This window comes from Centruroides sculpturatus, unplaced genomic scaffold, assembly GCF_000671375.1.
Source record: "Centruroides sculpturatus isolate CEXI.00-Female unplaced genomic scaffold, Cexi_2.0 scaffold69, whole genome shotgun sequence".
In the NCBI taxonomy this organism is placed as follows: domain Eukaryota; kingdom Metazoa; phylum Arthropoda; class Arachnida; order Scorpiones; family Buthidae; genus Centruroides; species Centruroides sculpturatus.
In genome coordinates, this window is record NW_019384304.1 from 681,488 (window position 1) to 694,472 (window position 12,985).

General features: G+C 25.7%; 1 protein-coding gene across 1 annotated transcript in view; it reads left to right on the forward strand.

Moving 5' to 3' along the window:
- The first annotated feature begins 10,888 nt into the window (after window positions 1-10,888).
- Window positions 10,889-12,985, forward strand: part of LOC111618439 — a 39,314-nt gene continuing 37,217 nt past the window's right edge. Inside the window, exon 1 of the mRNA XM_023359988.1 lies at window positions 10,889-11,005. Coding sequence (XP_023215756.1) covers window positions 10,889-11,005 — 117 coding nt within the window. The remainder of the gene's footprint in view (window positions 11,006-12,985) is intronic.

Below are 12,985 nucleotides of genomic sequence, written 5' to 3' on the forward strand. Positions count from 1 at the left end.
AATATTTAATATATAAAATATATATTTTATACAATTAAAAAAATAAAATTTAAACCTTTATATTATTTTTATTTCAAAGAAAATTCAAAAAATTTAATACTGATATGAACTTATTCAATTTATGACTATTTAATATTCTTCCCAAGAGGAGTTGTCACATGAATTAAACTCAGTGCATTATTATTTCTTTCTTTTTATTATTTTTTTTTTAATAGTCTTTACTACAAGAACAAAGTATTTTCTTCACTTAAGTAAGATTTTTAACTGTTGAATTGTACAAAATCTTATTTAAATTATGAATTTTCTGACAAAATAAAAAAAAATTAAAATATATATAAATACTTCTAGAATATAAAGTAGTTTTCATTTATTTTATTTAAACTTTTCTCATAAAGATGATTTTTATTTTAAACATCTGCAATTGTATGAACAGTAAAATTGAAAAATAAATAACTATTAAAAAAATAAATAAAAAAAATATGGATAAAATGTTGAGACTTATAAATATATTATCTTAAAAGTATGAATAATAATATAAATAAATTCAAAGCTATTTTTCTTGACTTATAAGTAGCAAAAAAGTAATTTAAATACATAAACTACATAATGTTATCCAATGCATCTAATGTATCTTATCACTAAGTAAGAAAAAAAAAATTATGTTATGAATTATTTAAAATTTCTTGATCTTATTTAGATGTCTAACTTTATTATAAATTAATTATACATTCCTGACATTAAAGGAATAATAAAAGTAAAGTGAGAAAATAGAAATAAAGTAGCTAGCAGCATTAATAATAATTTTTGTCAATTATAATTTATCAGGATCTAGTTTCCAGTTTGATTTTTATCCTATTTTTCATTAAAGAGATCAAGGATACAGAATTTCTTTTAAAAAAATATACAAATTAACCAATAGTTAAGTTTTATTCACTTCATCTTCTTTTAATTATTCAAGATGCTGAAGTAGGCCTATATAGATCACTTTTCTTATATTAAAATATAATTTAATAATTATTTATTTATTTATTTTAGATATTTTTTAGAAAATATAAAAGTTAATTCCTTTCAATCTTGTAATTTTACAGAAAAAAAAAGTGTGTTAAATTCTGAAATATATATACAGAAAATCAAGTATTTGTGAAAAAATATGTGGAAAAAAAGGGCACATTCTTCCATAAATATAATTTTGGTACTGCAGCATTGTTATAAGATTTAAATCTTATAAATACTTGATTTTCTGTATATATTTCTTTAGAATTTAACAATATTTTTTTGGTAAAATTACAAGACTGAAAGGAATTATTTTTAAAATTATTCTCATGTAAGAAATAGTTTCATTGCTCACTTGTATTAATATCATTCAATATCAAACTATATAATGCAAAAAGTTAGAATATTTTTGGAAAAATTTTATCCTGTATATAAGGAATTTTCTCAAAGGATCCATCATTCTCAAAAGCTTTCAAACTACTCGCAATTGGTATTGAATTTCACAAACGGAATATCCTTTTTACCCCCTTTAAAATTTATGAACAAGAATGGTATGTTGCAGGTGCATTCGCACTTTAACATTCTTTTTTCGTAGATTAAAAAGAAAATAATAATAATAAAAGCATTCTCATCTTTAAATCAAAGTAAAATTATAAAAATAAAGAATTTTTCATGCGGAATTTTTGAAATATATATTGTATAAATCTCTCAATTTACTCAGTTATACCACGTTTAAAAACAGTTTATGTATTTCGCATTCCATGCAATATACATTCTCTTTATATTGTTTACTGAACGGTTGATATATTGTTTGGTTGTAGTTTATATTCTTCTTTAACAGAAAGAATGTATTTATGACAAAGAGACAACAAAGGAATATGTATACTTTATATTGTGATTATGAAATAAACATTTACAGATGTTTGAAATGGATTTTTCTATTAACTATTATATAAAAATTCGATAAAAACCACAATAAAAAAGAAAAAAAAATTGAAAAAAATTATGAAAAATCAAAAATTTCTGGAAAAATGGTTGATTAATTTACACAAAACACTAACACATTATACAACGTGCTAATGTCTCGTCCATTACGAATGGATCTGACCCTCAATGGGATCGTTTGTTTGCTTATACACGACACATGGGCGATCAGCCAAAGTGGATACCTCCTGGGAGGACTTTCTATGAGAAAATAATAATTTATTTTGGTGTAACAAACGTAAAGAAACCCGGAAAACTCCACGTGACCAGCCCATTGGCCAGGCGCGAACCCATGACCAACTACTAGTTTCAGTAGTTATATCCATTGGGTCCTCAATGGGATCATCTAGCAAAGACGAGAAATAGGGAATGTTGCCCAAAATTTATTACACTTAATAAATTTAACAACTAAAAAAATTGAAAAAAATCTGAAATACCTTATACTATAATGGATGACGAATGGGTGCCACGAATCGTAATGCTCCAATGAATTTAGCAATGGAAAAATTAAATAAACGTAATGAAATATAGTGTATAAAAATAATTTATAAGCAATTCTAATCAATATATAAGCGATAAAACATTAAGATTAGAAGAGTGGTGTTCAGATTAATTCCATAAACAAATAAAACATTCATTAACAAGATACCTGATAATGTATTTATCAAATTATACAACAATATCTACAGATTATCAGCTCATTATTTACATTATCTATAATTCACACCAGGATATTTTTACGATATAATAATTCTTCGAAAGCATTATTTTCTTCACGGGATATAAGCAGATTATTATTATTATTATTATTATTATCATTATCATTATTAAAAATAAAAGCTGCATAAATGCACAAAAGTAAATCATAAAATTCATTCGTTCGAACTAACAAAACCCGGAGGCCAATAAATATTTTATCATCCTAAGGATCTAAATTGGCACAACACGATATCAACGAAGAGAAGTGAAACGTAGACAAGCTCATATTTTACTTGGAAGCATAGCAGAGTCGTAATTCATTGTCAAATAAATGTTGTTTGTTTAGGGGTGGGCTTCGAGAAACATGTTTAATGAAACGTTATGAAATTATCGGACGGAGCAAACAATCCAGCAGACAAGATGAGAAAATATGGTGCTGACTGCTATTTAGCGGTAAAATTTTGACAGATAGTGCTGTAACTATTGCAATTCCGAATATATCCGAGTTCTCCCTCTGATACTAAATTCAAGAACAATCAAAGCGAGTGTCCGTTATGAAGTTTCATTTATAAATTTTAAACAAGTAGAGTACATTAAGAATAATTCCCAATCTTATCTTGATTATTTTCACTAATAGCAACCTATTCTATCAAGTATGCAAATTGTTCACTTTCTGGAATGTTTAATGGAAATTCCTTCATGTAACCAATAGTAAAGTACCCACTTACTATGAAATGTCATTAAAACTCTTAAGACATCCATGTTTAAAATCTTGATAAATGTAAATTCGCTGACAGATAGTAAGTAATTCAGCAAAATACTTCTATATTTTATGATTTATTGTTGAGAAACTTTGAATAAATATATAGAATTTTTAATGATAATCTCTTTGCTTTAATAAAGGTTATTTAATGTTCATGAACAATTATAATGAAAACATTTTAATTATCAGTAGCGTGAAAATTCTTAAATAATTTCTAGAAAATTTGTATATAAATTATTAATNATAATGGATGACGAATGGGTGCCACGAATCGTAATGCTCCAATGAATTTAGCAATGGAAAAATTAAATAAACGTAATGAAATATAGTGTATAAAAATAATTTATAAGCAATTCTAATCAATATATAAGCGATAAAACATTAAGATTAGAAGAGTGGTGTTCAGATTAATTCCATAAACAAATAAAACATTCATTAACAAGATACCTGATAATGTATTTATCAAATTATACAACAATATCTACAGATTATCAGCTCATTATTTACATTATCTATAATTCACACCAGGATATTTTTACGATATAATAATTCTTCGAAAGCATTATTTTCTTCACGGGATATAAGCAGATTATTATTATTATTATTATTATTATTTTTTTTTTACTCTAACATTTCATCTTGATCGTTCCTAACACAAAATATTTTAGGATTTAGCAGAAAATTTGTGTACAGATTTTTATGATATGTTTGCACACATTCATCAAAAGTAATTTACTTATTGACTTACTTGACTACATTACGTTGATCAACTTCATATATGCGTGTTCAAGTGGCTTGAAAAATCCTTTTATAATGAGAAAGAAAATCAAAATTAATGCATCAAAGAATTATTCATTATTAAATCATTTTATTTGACATATTTTTTTAAAATCATTTTTATATATTATTTAATATAGAAATATTTTTAAAATTATATCAGTATTATTTCGAATTTAAGACACTTAAATATGCTTCCGAATTTAAAAATTGGATACATCTTAAGTTTAAAGTTTACTTTCTTACTCTTCAAAACTTTGTACGTAATAAGAACTTTAATTGTAATTTATTTTAAATATTTCATTAACATATTTACTCTTTAATAAACTATATATTCTTCTTATTATTAACTTAATATTTTCTAAAATCCCTTTTTAAAAGTGGAAGATGAGTCTTAAATTCTAGATACCCTGCGCCACTCTTTAATATAAGACAACATCTACAATGTATTTCTTGCTTATTTTATATATTAAATTATTTATAATTTATTTTAAATAATTCATTAATATCTTTACTCTTTAATAAACTATATTTCCTTGTAATTATTAGTTAATTTTTTTTTTCTAAAATCCCTTTTTAAAAGTGGAAAATGAGTGTCTTGCCACTCCTCAATACAAAAGACTATCCTCGTGTAATTCCTGCTTATTTTTATATCTTCAAATTAATTATAATTTATTTTAAATTCTATTTACTTCTAATCTTCATCCAATTTCCTTTCCTAAAATCATTTTTAAAATTCGAAATGCGTGTTAAATTCGAAGTAATATGTCATATAAGAAAAGAAAGGAGGGGGAAAAAATCGAATTTCGATATATACGATTGAAAGTTTAACNCACGTTTATCTACCCAAACGTTCATACAATTTAGGAATATTTAAGAATTGTATATAGATAAAGGCTAGAAGAAGATACGTAAGAGAGAGAGAGGGAAAAAAAAGGAGAGAAATCAAGGCAATTGTTCTGCGCTGAAATGAAAAATATGAGCGATATGAAAAAATGAAGAAACTCCTATTTTACGTCTACTTAACATTGTAAAATTTTAAAATTCCATCTTTAAATTAATAATAAAAATTTACATGTAAGATTTATCCAGATATTAAGAACTTTCTGTGTAATTAAAATAATTTAAGTGAGAAAAACTGTATACGTAAAACAACGCTGATGTTACATAATATTACATTCTGCTAATTTTAACAATATGTTCAGTATGGTTAGAGGCTAGAAATTGGTGGTGTATATTGATTGCAAGCTTTCCTTTATCATCTATCCAGGTGACATGTTAAACCGCAGGCATAGCAGTTACACTACCCTTGCTCTTTGTCGTTAAGATATCCAAGGCTGGCTAATAGTACTCTATTCTTTGTGCCATTTGCTATCGTGTAATGTATGTAGTGGCTATGGCTACACGATTGTGTTGACAGTCTTTTTTCCCCCTCTCTTCTTCTTCTTCTTCTTCTTTCTTTAGAAAGAAAAGCACTTTGAAAATGCTTACACAATAAATATAACTGCATATATATATATATATATTTAGATGTTATCAAAGAAATTTCTAGATTTATGTTAATGAACTATCGTCAGCAAGTTTAAGAGATGAAGTAGAAGGAGGAGGGAAAAAAAACACACTCACTCATCCACTTAACTACTTGCTGTACTTGCTGGATAAATGGGTCGACATTAAAGGACGAAATAAAGAAAAAAAAATACCTGGATACAGGATTGATTAGATGGAAGTCAATATTTGCACGCATTTATCCAATATCTGGATAGTCTGGTCTTTCATGAACCTAATCAACTTTACTAAATACAGTAGAGTTGTAATGAAATCTTTCAAATATTTCTATCATTAGCTTAATTTTTGCATGTTGTATTTATTTATATACATTTAAATTAATCATCATTAATTTCCTATTAAAACGTTTTAAGTGACAATAATACATATTTTTCGACTCCTTGTATAACAGGAACGATAAATTTAATTAATTACAATGTACAAATTAAAGTTGGGGGTTATGTTATTGTCTTCGGTTTAATTAGAATAATTATTTGGAATATCTAATCGTGTATTAATTGAATGAATTAGAAAAAAAAAAAGATTTAATTGTGCTTCAAATATTAATAGGATTAATTAGAGGTTCATGGAATTAAAAAAAAAAAAACGAAATTTCAATTTGTTCATTAAGAAAATTATCATTTTTTTCATTCTTAATAAATGATTGTTTAAAAAATTGATAAATTATAATTTAATTATTAAAGGATTTTTTTAAAAATCTAATGGCATCGACATTATGTGATGATTTAAAGCACAATCCTTGCCACAACTGTTTAGGTTATNTTTAATTGTGCTTCAAATATTAATAGGATTAATTAGAGGTTCATGGAATTAAAAAAAAAAAAACGAAATTTCAATTTGTTCATTAAGAAAATTATCATTTTTTTCATTCTTAATAAATGATTGTTTAAAAAATTGATAAATTATAATTTAATTATTAAAGGATTTTTTTAAAAATCTAATGGCATCGACATTATGTGATGATTTAAAGCACAATCCTTGCCACAACTGTTTAGGTTATATTTATGTGTATATACAGACAGACGGGCTAGTAATTAGAACATATCAATTTATTGTAGCGTTAGAAGTGACCAGGGAGAAACAAAACTAACATTGAAGCGCTAAACTCAAGACGATTATTAGTTTATGTTGTTAGTCAGAAAGTATTATCATCCAACCACCCATGAAAACCTTTCGTATCTTCCAGGCATATTTCCTAGTAAAAGAATGAAGGAGAAAGAAATAAAGGTTTCTTTGCAAGTTATCACGTCTTAGTGTCTATACCCCGAAGCTGTTTGCCAAACTTTGTTGCCAATAAGCAAACCTACAAATAGATCTCATTCTCATGCCGATGAATATGATAATTTCCACATAAAGAAATGGTTTAAAAAAAAGCAATAATTTTAATAAATATTAGTATAAAGTAAAGAGAGAATATCTCTAGCTTAGCTCGTTATACCTGAGATGTAAAGAGAAAAGGATATAAAATGAATAGTTTAACATTAAATTGAAGCAACAAATAAACGACTTGGTGTGTTCTCTTGTCATTTCTCTGTGATAATTTCATTTTACTGCGCTGCATCTATCCCAAATCGATTCTCTTCATCACTAACTTTATTGATCAAAAAAACACGAATAAGAAAATAAATATGCAACATTTGAGACAAGTCGATAAAAAAAATATAGCCTATATATATGTATAAAATAAAGGAAAAAAAATATTGCCTTGATCACACATAAATATCTAAAAACGTTATACATTCCTCTTCTTAGCTTAATGGGGCCATTAAATTAGAAAGAAGATAGGTAAGCCGGGATTATGTTTCTCTTATATCTAAAGAGTATCCAGATAGTAAATGGTTTGAAAGGTTTATATTCCTCTTGTTGTCGTCACCAAAATAAATTTGACATCCAAGTCATTCAACTGGGATTACCAACTGTCTTTGTTTGTCGATATTCTTATGCATGAAGTTTATTTTAAACACGTTTATCTACCCAAACGTTCATACAATTTAGGAATATTTAAGAATTGTATATAGATAAAGGCTAGAAGAAGATACGTAAGAGAGAGAGAGGAAAAAAAAAGGAGAGAAATCAAGGCAATTGTTCTGCGCTGAAATGAAAAATATGAGCGATATGAAAAAATGAAAAATATGATATTAAAATTCATCCGGTACTCAAAAGTCTTCTTGTGAAGAGCCCTTATGTGGTATTCTCATATACATATCATAAATAATAATTTTCCAACCTTTATCTTGCTGAACAGATTGTGATTTTTTTTATATATAAAAAAGAAAATCAATAGAAGTAAAATAAATAGTATGTATATTATCATTTTTTGAGTTTTTATCGATCGATATTATGTGCTTCATCCGACAAATATCCTACTTACAAATCCTCGACGATGAGACTAACATACGATAAACAACCTGTAAAATCTTATAAAATTTTCATTATTAAATAGCAGTTCACGTAATAACGCTTAACATTATTACAATTTACGTTGACAAGGTAACACGCATAAGTTACAATTACTACGTAACACTATATACAGTATTTTCTTATTATGACGTAACGATAAGATTAATCTCGTATTACGTAATAATAAGAACGAATTGACGACGTCGGTTGACAACAATTTATTCTTATTATTATTATTACGTCAAATAATTTAATTACCGAAGAGTCAAAAGGTTAATAAAAATTTTTAAAATTATCTTCTTTTTTTATCTTAATCTTTATAAATGGCTTAAACTTTGTTATCTTAAACCTTGTTTAATTTAAAAATTTCTCGAATGGATTTCGAAGCAATTATATAAGTAAAATTTGTAATATTTGTAAAATTGATAAACAAGATAAATAAAGAGTTTAGATCAAGTAATAATCCTTGGAATAATAATTTCATTTCAATGCAATCCTGTTGGGGAAGTAATTACGTAGAGAAAAATAATGAGTCTTTTGATCATAAGATTTGAATGAAAACTCGTCGATAATGGAAAGATAATGAAACGAATGAGATGAATGCTAATCTTCTCGAAACGTTTACAAATTGAGATTTCAATTTATCAAAATGACTAAATTAACCTGTATAAGAGAATGAATTAGCGAAATGTACTACAAAATTTTAATTATTTTCTATATAATTTTTCAACGAAAATAAAATTTTGTTAATAATTTTTATCATTTTATAAGCTTATATATATATATATATTAAAATACAATTGATTGAGTGCTATTCTAAGCTTTTCACAATTGTTTACTTAACCTACGAGACCTTCTTAAATAAACGTTGCAAACGATTTAAGACTTCTATCCTTTCATAAAAATGATAGAAAAAGAAAAAAGAAGAAGAAAAATCTTACAACTCTTGGGAAGAAAGGACTCTAGGGACTTTTTATGAAACTTCTAACAAATCAAAAATCCCTGGATTTGATATAATATCTTGATCTCTTTCTAGGACTTAGTAATCTTTCTGATCCTCTCTAACATTGTAAGGATTCTCGGATCCTTTAGTGGATTTCTGATCTTCTAGAATAATATTGATCTCTGCCAGCTTTTAATAATTCTCTTTCGGTTATGTTACAAGTAAATACTTCGTGATTACATATTTTATATATATATATATATATATAATAATAATAATAAAGGATAAACGGCACAACATCTTTTCGTTCCCTACACATAATAAGGCTTTAAAGTAGGGAAATTATGGAAAAAAATTAATTATAAACGTTTAAAAAATAAAGTATCACGTGTAATTAGTTATTATTTAGTCTTTATAAGCATAATTATTTCAGAAAAATAAGTTATCTTATTGCTTTCATTTTTACAATCCGCTTTGATCTTCTTTCTTAAAGAAAACAAAATAAAAAAAATAAAAGAGAAAAAACTTTTTTTTTCCTTGAGAACCGATATATTAAAGAAAGAAAAGACTGCAATATTGCTGTATATGGGATTACTGATGTCATTCAACTGAAGCTGTTTGTTGAAGACGAGATACAAGAAACTGGTCATGGCTTCTTTGTTGATCTAACCGCTGAACAAGCTACATTGAAATTGTCCTTTAAATTCTTCAATTATATATGGCAACATATTAAACAGTTTACTTTCAGATATTTAAAATTACTTTTTTCTTTTTTCTTTTTAATCTCTCTTTTCTTTATATTAAATAAATATATAAGCGAAATAAAGTATGTTGCAGGTGCATTCGCACTTTAACATTCTTTTTTCGTAGATTAAAAAGAAAATAATAATAATAAAGTATTTTCTTCTATTTTATCTAAACTTATTTTAGCTGATCCGATTTGTGCCACTTCCATTTTGATTTATGGTTATCCTATACATTTTAAGAAGTTCCTTTTTCCTCTATATCGAATTGATTTTTATTAACAATGTGTTCTGCTTAAAGATTTTTCCAATTCCTCTTTTGTGCAAAGAGTCTATACCGTCACATTCAATTTTCTCTTCCAATTCGAAATTTTAGCTACAACTATAATTGCTTTACGCCACTTTCCTTCCTATGACTGTCAAATTGTACCAAGAATATATATTTTTAACTTTTACTTCCCTCTCTCTATATATAAATTCTCTTCTTTTTTTTCCTTCTTCTTCTAATCTTCCTCTGAGAGAAATCATGAAACATTCATAGCAGTACCTTGTTAGTAAATTTAAAAAGTACATATATATATATATTTAAAATTGTAAAATAAAAAAGTGATAAGGAAAATCAGAGGGAAAAAAATCGTTTTTATAATTGTAAATCACCTTAAATTTACAAAAATATAGTAAATAAAATTGTGATATATTCCTATTCCATTCTAAATTGATAAAAGGAGGAAAAAAACTTAAATATTTTACAGGTTATACTTTACTAATCTTCTTGCTAATAAATACAGAAATTTTAAGCTTATATTTTAACAAATTAATTTATAATAAAACGAAAAATAAATGGAAATAAGAATAAAGTTGTGTATGATTTTCGAATAAGTTACAAATAATTAAACAATGAAAGAATTAATTAAGTAAAAATTAAATCAACTTGACTAATTCTTCGATATAATTTGTGAGTATTTTACAAATTCAAAAGCAGTGTATTTAAAATAAATAATATAAATTTAATAGGGAATGATTTGGAAACGTGGAATCACTTCATTAGCTAGCGAACAGCCTATAGTAAACAGTTTAAATCAACCAGAAATATCCAAAAGCATCATAACCAGGGCTAGTAAAGATATCAACAAAGTAATCCAAGCAATCTTTTCACAGATATTAATAATAAGCAGACTATATCATTGAATTTCATCGCTAATAAACCGAAAACTATAAGTATATGCAAATCATGGAAGCAGCCGTTGGTTTGTACTGCATAATCCAAAACACCTGCTTGAGTGGAGATGTGGAAAGGAATAGTATTAGCAGCCAGTTTATCACTAGACAACTCTAATTTCAGCCAGTCGTAAACAGCCACAATATGGTGACACATGAATGGTAATGTAGACTCCAACACCTCTAACAGCTGGCTGAGGTAAGATATTGATATAAGTGAAACAAAATGAGATATTTTCTCTTTAACTGCTTGTAATTAGACATTTCATGTGTTGATCGAACTGAAAGATGTTACTTTCCAGGTGTAAATTTTAATATTGTCATAAAACAGCATAAATTCCTTCAAATATTTGTAAATTCTGGACTACACTCGACCGAATTATCCGAATAATTGTCTACTTTTGGTAATAAAATATGTTTCCAAATTAATATTGTTTGTAATAATGTGTAATTAGTATAAATAGTTTGATAAGATATTCGAGTGTGGGTTTAATGCGTTTTGTTTCTATGCTGTAAACAGATTAATGATTGTAAATTTCTATACAATCGAAAGATATTATCGCATTATATATATATATTGATAAATTCATAAATTTTAAAACCCGCTGAAACTATGTTAATAAAATTTCCAAGTGTATCAAACTTACAAAAATTCCAACTTTCTACTTTATGTACAGACAGAAGAACTATTCGAAATAAATGAATATAATTCAGCAAGCTGCAGTATGTAATATAAAAATCTGTATGCAAATCTTCGACTAGAACTCTCAGAAAAATCAGAATAAATACATAGAAAAGTATAGAGCAGTATCAAATTATAAAATAAAAAAACTACAAATGTGATATTGAAAACAAAAAAGGTGAAAAAATTCCAGTTTAAAGTTACTCCCTACAGTTTACTATTCTTTAAAAAACTGTGGTATACATTTTTATATACGCATGGTCCTCCCTGAAGTTGAATTTAGGATAATATTTAGTAAGTTAGATTAATATTCCAACTTCAAACTTATTATCCAGCAAAGTAAAAATTCAAGTTTATATGTATATATGTGTGTGGTGTGTGAGTGTGTGTGCATGACTGTGACGTTAGCGTGTAGATCCCAAACAAGGATTCAGTAAATATTTGTCTTATTTCGTGTTTTCCAAAGTCAAATAGGTCTTTGCGTGTTATTTTATGTAAAATTTATGGAATAGGTCAAGCGACAAAACTTAAAATCTTGAGTTAACCATGATTTATAACACTCGAATTTCGGTTAGGTTACCTTTTAAAACACATAAGCAGAAGAATTTAAATATTTTAAATAATTGAACATAATGTCGAGAAAGAGAGAGAGAAATGTTACATAAAATTCATTTTAAATTCAAAAATTCGTAACTTTATATATTAATGATTTAAATATTTAAAATATATTTTATACAACTAGAGAAAATATTTATGTATATATATATTTTTTTTCTCTCTCTCTCTCTTTTTTTTCTATACTAAACTTGGTCCATTAGCAGAAAACTTTCTACTTGATTAATTTCAATCTTTAATTCTACTTTACCCACAGTTATATATGAAATAAAATAAAATAAACTTTAAAAAAAAATTAAAATAAACAAAATTAAAATAGATTATTTATCATGATTTAATTAAATAATTAATAAAAAAAAATTACATAATTATAATTTACAGGGAATTTTTTTAATTGGAAAAATTAGTATCAATAGGTTATTTTGGAGTATTAACCCAAAGATGCAGATGACATTTTATTACTTCCAATTATATTAATAAATTACTTTAATTTTTAATTAACATATTACACCAGAGAATAAGTTTAATTTACAAATTGTCAATTTACACAGATTTAAATTACTTAATGCTATTAAATGAATCATATTTTTTTTTTTTTT